The sequence below is a fragment of the Topomyia yanbarensis genome, chromosome 3, assembly GCF_030247195.1.
Source record: "Topomyia yanbarensis strain Yona2022 chromosome 3, ASM3024719v1, whole genome shotgun sequence".
Lineage (NCBI taxonomy): Eukaryota > Metazoa > Arthropoda > Insecta > Diptera > Culicidae > Topomyia > Topomyia yanbarensis.
Window position 1 is genome coordinate 388,492,090 of NC_080672.1, and position 15,061 is coordinate 388,507,150.

At 39.2% G+C, this 15,061-nt stretch overlaps 2 protein-coding genes across 5 annotated transcripts in view; one reads left to right on the forward strand and one right to left on the reverse strand.

Annotated features, from left to right (window-relative positions):
• The window catches only part of LOC131689480 (zwei Ig domain protein zig-8), a 748,220-nt gene that overhangs the window by 480,210 nt on the left and 252,949 nt on the right, over positions 1-15,061 (reverse strand). The gene's annotated exons all lie outside the window — the stretch shown is intronic.
• LOC131689479 (uncharacterized) lies at positions 4,876-6,665 on the forward strand. The gene is made up of 2 exons (XM_058974581.1): positions 4,876-4,968; positions 5,335-6,665. The coding sequence occupies exons 1-2, from the start codon at positions 4,953-4,955 to the stop codon at positions 6,627-6,629; spliced, it is 1,311 nt and encodes a 436-aa protein (XP_058830564.1). The 5' UTR covers positions 4,876-4,952; the 3' UTR covers positions 6,630-6,665.

The following is a 15,061-nucleotide window of genomic DNA, read 5'->3' on the forward strand; positions in this document are numbered from 1 at the left end:
ATATCAAAGTAAGCTCAGATGCCAAATTTCACATCACTTGGACAATTTTAGACCCCCGCCCACTTCGCTTGAAATTTTTTGAAATTGGTAGTATGGGAAAATATGGAGGAAAAATACATTAAATGCTATAACTTTTGAAGTAGCAATCAGAAAATTACAATTTATACCTCTTTTGATAGGAAATAGTCTTAGTATTTGAATGGAGATATTTTTGTTTCTAGGAAAATAAGGAAAGTGGGATACTGGGTCATTTTGGCCCCAAAATCCCATATTTTTAATGATTGTTCTGCTCCGTGATGCAAATCATACATATTTTGTAGTTTTTCTAATGTGAAAAAATCTCAAAAATCGATCGGAGCCTTTTTGACCTTTGTCCAAACACGAGAAGTTGGGGTTAAATGGCCTTTTGTCATTCATATTAAACTTCATCATTTTCTCATGCATATATCTCTATTATTCTTCACTCAATTTTCATAAACTATACCTTGTTGAACGTAGAAAATCCTTAGGACTATAACAAGAATAGATTCGTTACCGGTAAAATTCAGGAACATGAAAATATCTGACATATAGTGTCGATTTCACATTTTTATCATAAAATCGCACATATTAACTCCATTTAACAACAAAATTCTTATTTGATTTACTACTTTTAGGGTAAAATATGCTTAGGGATCACATGAGAAAACTTTCATTCCTGGAAAAATAGGGGAAGTTAGGTATTAGGACAAATAATGAAAAAATTAAATTTGTAGAGTAAATATCAAAATGTTTGATGTTTCTGAATTTTAACTCTAACCTTTTTATTTTTGTTTTATTCCTCAGAATTTTACACGTTCAACAAGTTACATTTTATGAAAATTGATTGAAGAATAATAGAGATATATGTATGAGAAAATGATAAAATTTAATATAAATGACAAAAAGCCATTTAACACCAACTTCTCGTATTCGAACTAAGGTCAAAAGGATTCCGTTTGATTTCTCAGATTTTTTCACATTAGAAAAACTACAAAATATGTATGATTTGCGTCACGGAGCAGAAAAATCATTAAAAATATGGGATTTTGGGCCAAAATGACCCAGTACCCCACTTTACCGTATTTTACTAGAAACAATTATATATTCATTCAAATACTAAGATTATTTCCCTCTTTTGGCCCTCTCTTGTATATTGAATCTTATTTCTAGTCTTAAGATAGCTGTAAACTTTTTTTTTTCCTTTGTAAAAAAAATATTACAACATTGTAACCTCCTAGTTTTAAGATATCCAAAATGTAAAAACATAAGCATTTGGCACCGCCAAGCTAACGCATTTGTGCCTATCAAATAAACAAAATGAATAAAAAAAAGATTATTTCCTTTCAAAAGAGGTATAAATTGTAATTTTCTGATTGCTAATTCAAAAGTTATAGCATTTGATGTACTTTTCCTCCATATTTTCCCATACTACCAATTTCAAAAAATTTCAAGCGAAGTGGGCGGGGGTCTAGAATTGTCCAAATGATGTGAAATTTGGCATCTGAGCTTACTTTGACATTTGTCACAATATAAGAGGGAGGGCCTTTGAGAATTCCAAAAAAAAAAATTTTTTTTTGCAATGCCCTACTGGAAGCCGAACATAACCCCAAAAATGTTTTCCTTAAGTATGCGACTATTGGTACATCAACCCTGCATGGCGTTACATTCGAATTATTGGTTAGGTTACTGTTGTTGTTCTCTGGACTCCTTTTTTGTTATTTTTTAACAGTGTACGAAGCAGACGTGCTGTACTGTTTTGAATTTTCGTTGTGTTTTATTTGTGCGAATAACAGTTACTCATCAAATTACCGTTGTAGTCGAAAATATTTGTTCACCGTGCCAATCTCCTGCATAGTTTTGTGTTGGTTTGTGTATTTGAAGCTAAAAACCAAAGATTTTCTGTAGTTATTCTTCATTTATCTCGTGATTTTGTTTACATCACCCCCAGCGCAGGCGAGTAGCGAAAAGTGCTTCCCACACGTCAAAAAGGCGGATATAAAGTAGCAATGAATTCTGCTTGCAAAACATGTGACTCTCCTATTAATGGGATCGAGAAATTTACATGTCGTGGCAATTGTGGATCGGTTTTTCACCGCTCTTGCATTCCTGGTATGCAGTGATCTGCTCTGGACTTGTTGTTTGGATTTAATAAGAACTTGTACTGGCTGTGCGACAATTGTGCTTGCAGTTTCAACAAGTGGATGGAGCAAACCGATTCCGCTGCTTCCAGCGTGGACGCCAAAAAATTGTGCGAGGCAGTAGATAACCTGAACGCAGTCGTGTTTAATCTCTCCAACTACATTGAGACACATTTTCCGGCTATTTCTGGTTCTGTAGCTCAAAGGAGGCTGTCTATCAAGCGTCTTCCAAGGGATCTACCTACTCCAAAAATAAGTCGCGAGAATTACGCTAAAACTCGTGCCACTGCCAGCCGCTGTCTGTGGTACTCGAGAAATTCAGCGGGATATCAGAACAGTTGCTGTTGAGCGGGAACAGTTCTGGGTCTACCTCAACCGCCTTGATCCCAGCCATACAGTGGTTGATATCATGACCCAAGAATGCCTGGGAATAAGCAATACACCCAAAGCAATCTTGTTGGTTAAGAAGGATGCTGATCTGACAAAGCTCAATTTTGTTTCCTTCCTAATCGAGCTTCCGAGTGAACTGAAGGACGTGGCCCTCAGAGCGTCTACTTGGCCAACTGGAGTGCTGGTTCGCGAATTCAACTTCGACCAGCAGTGACAGGATAGATTTCGTCAATAGGTTACACCGGACTGCAGGATACACCGCCGCTTGTACTATGGAAGTCCTCGCTCTCTCCGCCATACTGCCGCCAGCGTTCACCAGTCGTTCCGGTCCTGTGTGCGGAAGAGGAAAAAGGGTCTTCCAAGCTTCATACTGCGGTAAGTATCCCTCTATTTCGAAACCTTCTAGCACCGAAATGTTCTTCGATTTCAGCTCTCGGTCAATTGCGCAAAGTTCTTATCGGTATCAGACGCCACCTTTCATGCAAGCGACCCGCAGCCGTTCAGGAGTGGTACCTAGCCCAACTACATCGAGTACAACCCTCGGTTTCCCATTTTCCCGGTCAACGGGACGCACACTTGCCACTAGTCCTGAGGAAGCCCTTAGTCCCCACCCATCACAGTCGAGCCCCTCCAGCCAGCGACCAACAGCCGTTCCGGTCCTGTGGTGGAGTTGGGACGAGCGGTCTTCCGCAAACCTACAGCAGGCAAGTATAAAGCATCTGTGAGCTCTTTTTTGCCTCAAAACTCTTCGATTTCCAGCCTTGGATAACGATGAGACAAGCTGCTACTATACTACCAAAACGTTGGTGGTATCAATTCAACCGTTGAGGAATATCGCCTTGCAGTCTTCGATAACAGTTTTGATATAATCGTATTCTGGACCCCAAAGTCGTTGATACGGCAGTTCAAAAATTTTCCAACGTTTTGGGTTATGTTATTGACAGGCACGTCCCGAAGATAGTTCATCATCAACAAATCGGCCCTCCTTGGCAAACGAGCCCGACACGACGGCTGAAGTTCATTAAGAGAGCTGCTCTGCGGAGGTTTACCAAGTATCGCACAACTCCCTCTTAGAAACTATTACGTCAGTCTCAACCATGCTCATAAACGAGCTAGTCAGGATTGTTTCTTTCGATATCAGCAAAACCTTCAGCGTAATCTCAAATCGCACCCAAAATATTCTGGGAATATGTGAATGCGAAATTCGCGAATGTGTTCACAGATGAGGTCTTAACAGTAGATGAAATTGAAGTCGCTGTTAGTCAAGTTTCGGTTGTGAGCCAAACTGTAAGCGCTATCGATGTCAATGAAACGATTATTACCAGAGCTTGTTCTCAGTTAAAATCGTCTTTCAATCCGGGACCCGACGGCTTCCCGTTTGAAAAGGAACATCGACGTTTCAGCGACTCCACTTCTTCGTCTCTTTAGAGCATCTATTGCCAGTGGTATCTTTCCATGACTGTTGGAAGTCCGCGAATATGTTCCCAGTCCACAAAAAAGGTAATAAGCGAGACGTCAATAATTACCGGGGAATCACTTCATTGAGTGCTGTCTCGAAGTTGTTCGAGCTGGTGATTATGGAACCTCTGCAGGCTCACTGCAAGCAGTACCTAAGTGACGATCAACACGGCTTTACGTCTGGACGTTCGACAACGGCTAATCTGCTTTGCCTAACATCCTACATAACAGAGAGTATGGAATGTCGCGCTCAAACCGATGTGCCGCTTTTGATAAAGTGAACAATGACATAACAATCGCTAAAATGGAGAGATTTGGAATTAACAGTAGTCTGTTGCAGTTGTTCCGATCCTACCTTTCAGGTCGAGAAATAGTGGTTGTCATTGGAGATTGTCAGGCACCCAAATTTACTTCTACGGCAGGAGTACCCCAGGGAAGCCACTTGGGACCGCTGATGTTTCTGCTTTACTTCAACGACGTTCATCTAGCTCTGAAAATTCCACACCAGTCCTTCGCAGACGATCTCAAGATGTTTCTTCTCATCCGCGCTACTGAAGATTATAGATTACTCCAACGACAGTTTGAAACCTTCGCTGACTGGTGTAACACGAACCGTATTGTAGTAAATATGTGAACAGAGACAGTGAAAATAAGATTGACATTTAGAAAACCAACAACAGCCAAAATGGAACCTTACAACGGTATCAAAAATGCGCACGGCTTTCCCAAACCATACACTGTAAGATCGAACTAATTCGAGTTAGGAAAACATGCGTTTCTGCGTTTATAAATACACAAACGCAATATCTTCACCGGAAGATGATAGATGTCGATGGACTTATGCGTTCAGAAAAAAAAAAGAGGAATGAGAGGAAATGATTCATTCTGTGAACTAAATTGAAGGAGAAAGGACGTGTTTGCCATATTATCAGACACGTTCACGACATGGCGCAGTTGGTCGGTAAGTATAAATAGCAATTGGAAAAGCTTTTGCTTATTGGAATATACGAAGAAGTATATTGGCCGAGCGTTGCAATACGAACCGCATATAATGCAATATTCGGAAATAAAATAAATGTGAGGTTGAGCCCACAATTGGTTCTGAGCGAGAGGTCTCGGATCACGAGAATATAAATTGGAGCAAGAGCGATAGGTCTCTTCTCATTTGCTACTCGAGCGAGTGGTCTTGAAGCACAAGTAACAAAAAAAAAAGTGTAAACCGAAATTGCTTGGTCGAGCGAAAGGTCTCGACCCACGCGCAAAATAAAAAAAAAGAAGAAGATGAGCGCCATGAACATCTCGTGTTTTCTTTTCTCGTTCATTTTAGATAAGTCGTTGGGGGAAAGCAAGACTAAGAAAAAAGCTAAGAAGAATTTGTTGTCTAGAGAACTAGCAGAAGAAAAGGCTAGGAATGCATTGCTCTTGGACGAATTGGAAAAGAGTCGTATGCAAAACGCGGAACTTCTCGCAGGATTAAATGTCTCATCGGCGGCAAATATCAATCCTGTTGATAACGCCGCAATTGATTTTGATTATGGAAATAGACTCTGCAGTACACAGCACGTACCCACCCCACCGAGTTTGGATGAGTCACGATTTTTGTCATCCATGAACCAGCTTTCCGTTGCATCCATCAACGTACCGGAATGCAAACCTATTGATGATGATGATGATATACATAGACAGTCATTCGAGTCATGGAAGGATTTGCTTATCGATTGCATGAAGTTGGCGGGAATAGATGACGAGTTTACGAAATTTACGGTGTTTAAAGTGAAAGCCGGGGCTCGCCTGCTAGAGTTATTCCGGAACACAAAATCACAAGCAGATGATCCGGACCCGGACATCAAACCCTTTTCAAATGCTATGCACAGGCTCAAATCCTACTTCGGATCAGGCTCCGATGTAATGTTGATGAGACGCAAACTAGCACTAATGAGTCAGAAGCCAATTGAGTCTGACCTGACGTTTATCACTAGAGTTGGTTCTACTGCTCGCCTTTGTGAGTTTGACGAAACGAAGGAATTCGAAGAAATAGTTGCCACGGTTGCCGAACACGCTAGAAACAGGGATGTAAGAACAGCGGCATTAAAAATGCTCAGCCGCAAGGGATGCTTTACAGATCTCGTAGATAAAGTACGTGAAATCGAAGCTATAAGGCTGAATGAAGAATTTGTTATGAGAAAACATGGCAAAAATGAACAAACACAAGTCGCGTATGTCACTGATTCAAGGCAAGTGAACCGCCGACGATTTCCAGAACCGTATGAAATGCGCAGACACAATTATCGCAGTGCTCCAATGTCAAGAGATCGACGGTCTCCGCAAGGCAGATGGGTTAACAGGAACTCGGGGTCTATCCGTCCTTCCCGCGCTATGAAATGTTGGCGATGTAATAGCGTGTTCCACACAGCAGACGTTTGTAACGCCAGGGACAAAACGTGCAACAACTGCGGTCGAATGGGACATATCCGACGTGCATGCCGCGCTCAGGAATCAATTCCGACACCAAAACGTACATCAGATGACCAACTGGAATCTATTCCGAAGATAGCTGCTATCGAGAAGGAAGAAACCAATCACGAAGTTGAGGAAAATGTGAGTGAAGTACTTATTAATTAATATTGCGATACAATGTATCGAGTTAATATAAACCATGAATTTAAATATATTATTTTGAGAGAAATAAATAGAGGCTGGATTCATTATTAAAAAAAAAAAAAAAAAACATGTTTCAATCGAAGTAATGCTTGAATACTATACAGGTACAAATTAATATTGACCAACGAGAAGCACGCATGCTATGCAATCAAATTTATCCGAAGATTCGAACAGAGACTGACTCAGATGCAAATGCGTGTGTCGATTCTTCTATTTGTCCAAAGAGTAATGTTACAAATGCTGCTAGCTACGATCCGAAGATAAAGACCGATATCAGTTTCCATCCAGTCGGACGAGTGAGTAACAATATATGCTTTAGGCAAATTGATTCTTTAAAGTTTGTTCTTATGCATTTAGGTTCAGACTCCATCTTCAGAACCGAGAAATATGGATGGAACTATTATAGCTGAAGTTGCGGGAATGCGATGCATTTTCTTGATCGATTCAGGGGCACAAGTGAACACGTTCACCAAAGATATGTTTCGTAAACTAATTAATGATTCAAGATATAGCAGTGGTTTGTTGAACATTCAATACAAAGCCGATAGACCGCTTAAAGCATACGCTAGCGGTGAAATTGCAGTAATAGCAACATTTGATGCAAAGTTGTACATATCGAACGATCGACCCACATTTCTTGAGAAGTTCTATGTTGTCAATGAGGTACGAGCACTCCTGAGCAGATCCACTGCCACAAGATACAGCGTCTTATTATTGGGTCTAAAAGTACCTATTCAGCATGATAATTGGGAAGATCAACAATTATATGCTGGGGAGGTCGCGTCGATTGGAATAAGTGGGATATTTCCAAAATTTAACGTTCCCCCTGTAAAGATATATTATGATAAAACCAAACCACCGTGCAGAAACATATTTCTGAACATTCCGTTGGCAGTGAAACCTCTGGTGGAAGAACGGTTACAGGCCCTTGTTGTGGCAAATATCATCGAACCTGTGAAGGACGGTATGGATACGTCATTCTGTTCTTCCATGTTGGTGGTACCCAAAGGAAAAGATGACATCAGAATGGTTATTGATTTGAGGGGTCCAAACCAATACATACATCGTACGCCATTTTCAATGCCAACTTTGGAAAGGATTCTAGCCGAATTAGATGGAGCTCAGTGGTTCTCGACGATTGACTTGGAAAACGCATTTTTTCATATAGAACTGGATGAGGACTCGAGACACCTTACTAATTTCTTCACAGAATATGGAATGTTTAGGTGTGTTCGGCTTCCATTTGGTTTATGCAACGCGCCAGACATATTCCAAGAAACTCTACAAAGAAAAGTTTTAGGAGGTTGCAAAGGCTGTAAAAATTACTTAGATGACATACTTGTATTCGGTAAAACGAAGGCTGAACACGACGAAAATTTGGCGGAAGTACGGGCACGCTTGGATAACCATAACGTAAAAATAAACGAGAGCAAATGTGTTTTCAGTTCTCAATCCGTCAAGTACATTGGATTTACCTTAACACCCGAAGGCTGGCAGATTGAAGATGAAAAAATCACTGCTATTAGTAATTTCAGAAGGCCTGAAAATTGCTTGGAGGTCAAAAGTTTTTTAGGTTTGATCACATTTATCGATAAGTTCATCGTGCATCGAGCCACGAAAACAGAATATCTCCGCTTATTGGCCAATTCGGAAAAATACTACTGGACGGACAACGAAGAAGCGGAGTTCAACTTTTTTCGAGAAACAGCTCTTGATTCAATAAAGCGTTTAGGATATTATAGCCCAACGGACCGCATTGAGTTGTTCGTCGATGCATCGCCCGTTGGACTTGGGGCTGTACTGACTCAGTTTAACGAAAATGAAATCCCAAGAATTATAGCGTGTGCTTCAAAAGTACTTACTGCAGCTGAACAACGATACCCCCAGACACAGAAGGAGGCTCTTGCAGTTGTCTGGGGTGTAGAAAGGTTTTCATACTACCTGCTAACCCGAACATTTACAATCAGAACCGATGCCGAGGCAAATCAGTACATTTTCAATAACAACCATCGCCTAGGAAAACGAGCCGTCTCACGAGCAGAAGGTTGGGCATTGCGTCTTCAGCCATACGATTATAGCATTCAACGTGTTCCAGGTAACCAGAATGTGGCCGATGTTCTATCTAGACTCATACCTGCAGCACAACAAGCTCAACCATTCAAGGAAGATGAAGAGAACCATTTCTTGTATGCATTGGACTCCGGTTGTATGGAGATTACGTGGAGTGAAATCGAGTCTCATTCAGAAAAGGACAGCGAACTTCAGCTAGTGCGGCAGGCTTTGATATCAAATAACTGGCCTACCGAACTACGATGTTTCGAGGCCCAAGTAAAGCACTTACATGTACTTGGTTCGTTGGTGTGCAAGGACGACAGAGTCATTCTACCATATTTGCTCCGCGAAAAAGCACTTAAATCTGCCCATGGAGGGCATGTAGGAGAGGTAGCTATGAAGCGCATCATGCGAGGGTTTTTCTGGTGGCCCCGTATGTCTTCAGATGTAGCACGGTTCGTAAAAAACTGTAACACTTGTACGCTTTTGTCGAAACGTAATCCTCCTCTGCCACTAGCAAATAGAGATATGCCAACTGGTCCGTGGGAATTCATACAGATCGACTTTTTGTCGATTCCCAAATGCGGACACGGAGAATTTTTAGTCGTGATCGATATATACTCCCGCTATCTCTCGGTTGTCGAAATGAAGGCAATGGATGCAGAATCTACAAACTTAGCATTATCCGAAGTTTTTCAAATGTGGGGATGTCCACTCGTAATACAGAGCGACAACGGCCCACCTTTCCAGAGTGCAGCATTTACGAAATTCTGGGAGGACAAGGGGATCAAAGTTCGAAAATCTATACCACTATCCCCACAATCTAATGGAGCAGTAGAACGCCAAAACCAAGGCATCATTAAAGCAATTTCAGCATCTAGATTGGACGGCATAAATTGGCGATACGCTCTACAGGAATACGTGCATAAACACAATACACTAGTTCCACATTCGCGACTCAGAGTAACTCCGTTTGAACTAATGGTAGGGTGGAAGTTCCGTGGAACTTTCCCAAGCTTGTGGAGTAGCTTAAATGGGAACGAAATAGACCGCGCAGATCTGCGAGAACGAGACGCGGAGGCTAAATTAATCAGCAAAAAGCACGCGGATTCTGTTCGCGGGGCGAAGGAATCTGACATAAACGTAGGTGATACAGTATTACTTGCTCAAAGTAAAAAGAGTAAAACCGATTCCACTTTTTCACCGGAGCGATATCAAGTTATAGCTAGACAGGGAGCTAAAGTGGTGGTGATGAGTAAGACAGGCATCCAGTATGCACGAAACGTCCAAGAGGTCAAACGAGTACCTGTTGAAATATCGGATGAATCAAGTTCAACCGCACAAGAAATTCCTGCCAATAGTTCCAACATAACCAGCGATGATACATTTATTCCAGCATCAAATGAAGCTGTGGATCGAGAAACGGGATCTTCAAAATCGCCGAGGGCTGGTTCAAACATTGAAGCTAGAACATTGCGCAAGAAAGAATTAATTATTCGGCCAACAAGATTTGACGACAAATATATTTACCACTTATTTTGTTAAATCCACATTTCCATCGCATTCTATTTCATAAAATTTTGTATACCAAACGATATTGAAAAAAAATAAACTTTAAAGTCAATGACATGATCTGGTTATTAATTTCACCAATTTCACCAATTAGTATTGGGCGATGCCGATGCGATTTTTTTTTTCAAAATCGATTTTATAGCAAAATCGATTTTTTTCATTCGATCTTTTTTCCGTTCAATGTTTGACAACATCGATTGTATTGATTCATTGAAATCCGAGGGTCTGCCCCAAAGGGAAAACGAGCGTGCCCGGACAAGAATAAGAAGAGTGGCAGATTTGACAAAAGCAAAACAGATTCAAGATAATCTGCATAAGGTGTATGCATGTGTGTACAATAATATTTTTGGTGGCAAACGCTTTGAGAGGCTGAAAGCACCAGTTTCTATATTCAAAACATTGTTTTAATTAATTTCGGTTTTATCAACCTCTTTTTTTGAGAAGTGAATCAGTATTTACGCAATGTCGATCTTGCCAATCGTAAAACCAAAACTCTTGCTTTACGTATGCCTATACCTTATCTGGTACCATCTTGGGTTTTCACGTCTTGCAGTTTGACAAGACCAAAATTTGACAAGACCATAATTTGATGTTGGAACGGTCTATCCCTGAGAATGATCATAGGAAGGGCAATACCTCGATGAAATCGGCTTAGTGAAATCGATTTTATGGCAAAATGGCATCGATGTTTGACATTAATTTTTTCTGATTAAAAAGATCGATGTAGCAAAATCGATTTTAATTTTCAAAATGCCCTTTATGTTGTCCAGCGATACCAGCTATGAGAAATTAATATAAGTTCTTTGCTGTTAGAGTCCCATCCGACTTACTGTAATTAAAAGCGAAAATTTTCAAACGAAGTTTATCAGGTTCACTTTGCGAGGTTAGGCTGGCGTAAAATGTAATATCAAGGGTTAAGAAAGAAAATTAAAACATTTAGTGAAGGTATTAAAAGTCGTACTAATAATTAGTAATAATAAAACTAAAGCAAAAAAAAAATCAGATTACGCTGCTCTCGTATGTTTACTCAGGTTTGTTTTCCTCCAGCTGTCATATTGTCAGTCAATTAAAACATTGAAAATGGCCAACCTAAAGTATATACAATGGTGTGAAAATGCTCTGTCACTGTCAAACTTATTTCGGAGACTAGCTAGCCGACTTTCCGAAATTCACGACAGAGACGTGCATTATTAGTTGGTCAGGTTCCATCATGAAGATTATCTGGCCTGAAAGCTATTTTTCAATTTGTTTTCTTCCATTTATTAGAACATTACGACAGGTGGAACAAAACAAATCGTTCAGCACACTAATACAGATACAGATGGTAAAGTACTCCATAAAAGAATGGAGGTGAGAAAGGATGTAGTAAATATGTGAACAGAGACAGTGAAAATAAGATTGACATTTAGAAAACCAACAACAGCCAAAATGGAACCTTACAACGGTATCAAAAATGCGCACGGCTTTCCCAAACCATACACTGTAAGATCGAACTAATTCGAGTTAGGAAAACGTGCGTTTCTGCGTTTATAAATACACAAACGCAATATCTTCACCGGAAGATGATAGATGTCGATGGACTTATGCGTTCAGAAAAAAAAAGAGGAATGAGAGGAAATGATTCATTCTGTGAACTAAATTGAAGGAGAAAGGACGTGTTTGCCATATTATCAGACACGTTCACGACACGTATGTGTGTAAATCCAAAAAAGTGCTCGGTGATATCGTTCTCACGAAAAAATGAACCGGTTTGTTTTAACTACCGTCTACTGGATACCGAAATTGAACGCGCTAGTCAGGTGAAGGATCTAGGAGTGATACTAGACTCGCCACTTACGTTTAAACAGCACGTCTCCTATACAGTTAGCAAAGCATCTCGAATGCTGGGATACATTTTCAGAATAGCGAAAAAAATACGGACATTTATTGTCTCAAAGCGCGGTACTGCTCTTTGTTGCGGTCAATCCTGGAGTACTGCAGCGAAATTTGTAGCCTAAACTATAACAACGGTGCTGGGAGAACCGGGTCCTTGCAACGACGCTTTTTACGTTTTGCGCTTCGTAGGTTCCCGTGGAGAGATCCCGTCCGTCTGCCAAGTAACGAAAGCCGGTGCCAGCTGATTAGTTTGGAACCTTTGCTTGTTCGAAGGAATACAGCAAGGACTGCACAGTGGGACCAATCCTAAAAAGATGGGACAAAACCTATTTGAGGCCTTAGATGTCATTTTAGAGTCAGCATTTCTTTGTAAGATATATTCAAAATATTATTCTGCAACTTTTTAAAAGGAAAATTTTTTGGTTGGACTAAAGTAGAGTACCCGAGCAAAAAAAAATTTTCAAGAAATTTTTTTAGAGGGTCGATGTCTTCGACAAAATTGTAGAACATTATGTTTTGAATAACTTCTTCTAAGGTATCACAGACATCAGACCTCATTTTTGAGGCAAAATTGTTGTTTTTTGTAAATATGACCGAAAAATCAGTTTTTCGACCTTTTCATGCTAAACACTTCAACTGATTGATTTAATACTTTCTATAAACTTGCTGGTATCACTAAAATACAACTTTTTGTTTAAGGAACTAATAACGTAAAATCAATTTTTTGGCTTCTAAAACTATTTTTCATAAAAATTTGCTCTATTTTCATCAAAGATTTTCGTTTTTTTGTGCACTTTTGTGCAGCCAAACTTTGGCTATTCCGATACTATATTATTCCTAGAATACATTTAATATTACATGGAAACAGGATATAGTTGGACGCTTTGTTTGGGTTACCATTCATGTACGACAGTTTATAACATAAAATGTGTTCATATTATTTTTAATTTATATACATTATTAGCTATTCCCAAAATCTTATAATTCGCACGCACCTACCAGCATATAGAACATATTGAGATAATGAATTACGTTTACAATATGGAAAAGTGAAAAAATATAAATTTTGAAGTTAAACTGCCAAAGAACAACGATTGCGGCTAAAAAAATAAATCTACAGTATGTATATGGTATTTTCAACAAAATTGCTCCAAACACAATATTTGGCTACTTTGCTGAAGATCTGAACCATTTCAACAAAATTTGATTTTTTTAGTCCGGGATTTCTACTTTAGTTTAACCAATAAGGTTAGTTCTACAAATTCATAAAAGTTGAACAATACCTATTTGAGGCTTTAGATATTATAGAACCTTGGCGTCTTTGGAAAAAAAACATTCACAATATAATTCAAACATTTCTATTTTTTTAGATGGTTGAGCAAAGTTGTATAATGTTCAATTTCGAATATTTTTGTTGAAAGTACCTTACACATACAGTCGATTTATTTTTTAAGCCGAAATCGTTGTTCTTTGGTAGTTTAATTACAAAATTTGTATTTTGCTTAACTTTTACATGTTGTAACCGCAATTGATCAACTCAATATGTTCTACATGCTTGTAAGTACGTGTAAAATGAATATTTTGGGAATAGCTAATAATGTATATAAATTAAAAATAATATAAACACATTTTATGTTATAAACTGTCGTACATGAATGGTCACCCGCGCAATGCTTCAAACTATATCCTGTTTCCATGTAATATTAAATGTATTCTAGGAATAATGGAGTATCGGAATAGACAAAGTTTCGCTGCCCAAAAGTGCCCAAAAAAACAGAAATCTTTGATGAAAATAGAGCAAATTTATATGAAAAATAGTTTTAGAAGCCAAAAAATTGTTTTTACGTTATTAGTTCCTTCAACAAAAAGTTGTATTTTAGTGATACCTGCAAGTTTGTAGAACATATTGAATTAATCAACTGAGGTTTTTGGCATGGAAAAGTCGAAAAACTGATTTTTAGTCATATTTACAAAAAACAACAATTTTGCCTCAAAAATGAGGTCTGATGTCTGTGGTATCTTAGAAGAAGTTATTCAAAACATAATGTTCTACAACTTTGTCGAAGGCATCGACCCTCTAAAAAAATTTTTTGAAATTTTTTTTTTTCTCGGGTACTCTACTTTAGTCCAAACAAAAAAATTTCTATTTAAAAAGTTGCAGAATACTATTGTGAACATATCCTAAGAAGAAATGCTGGTTCTAAACTGACATCTAAGGCCTCAAATAGGTTTTGTCCCACCTTTTTTGGATTGGTCCCACTGTGGGCTGTTGCTCGTTGCTGATACTTTGCGATGTCATCTGGATTGCCCAGCCATCTTGAAGAAAATTAACGAAAATGTCGCACCTCGAACAATGCGTAACAACCTATCTATTCCCTTTGCTGAATACAATCGTTTGTAGTCCAGTATATTCACTGAGGTCTTTAATACCTCCAACCCTGCGAGTCAGCAGATCCGCATAATTAAAACTCGAATTGGAGTCGACCCCACTCATTTCAACCTGGTTAGCAGGTACATATACTCTGTACTCCTTCGTAAAAGGCCCGTAGCCAGCAATAACATTTGTCTTATTCAGACTATTTTCATTATCCTAAGCATAACTGGAAAAAATTCGATATTTCCGTCACGGTCGAATATCTTTCAGTCAGAACTCAAGACATTTCCAATAAATTTTAAAAAAATAATGCCTTTAGCCCGGATAAAGATCGAGAAGGGCTTAGGCGGCTTAGGAACATGGGTATGTATGTATAAGCAGACCAACTCTGACGAAAAGATCCGTACACCATTAAGCAACGAAGCGTAATCGTTCACCACGTTCAGGCACACGGTTCGTATAGCGCACGAATTTTTTCGTCAGCGTTGGTCAGCTTAGGTATGTAGGATATATGAGCATT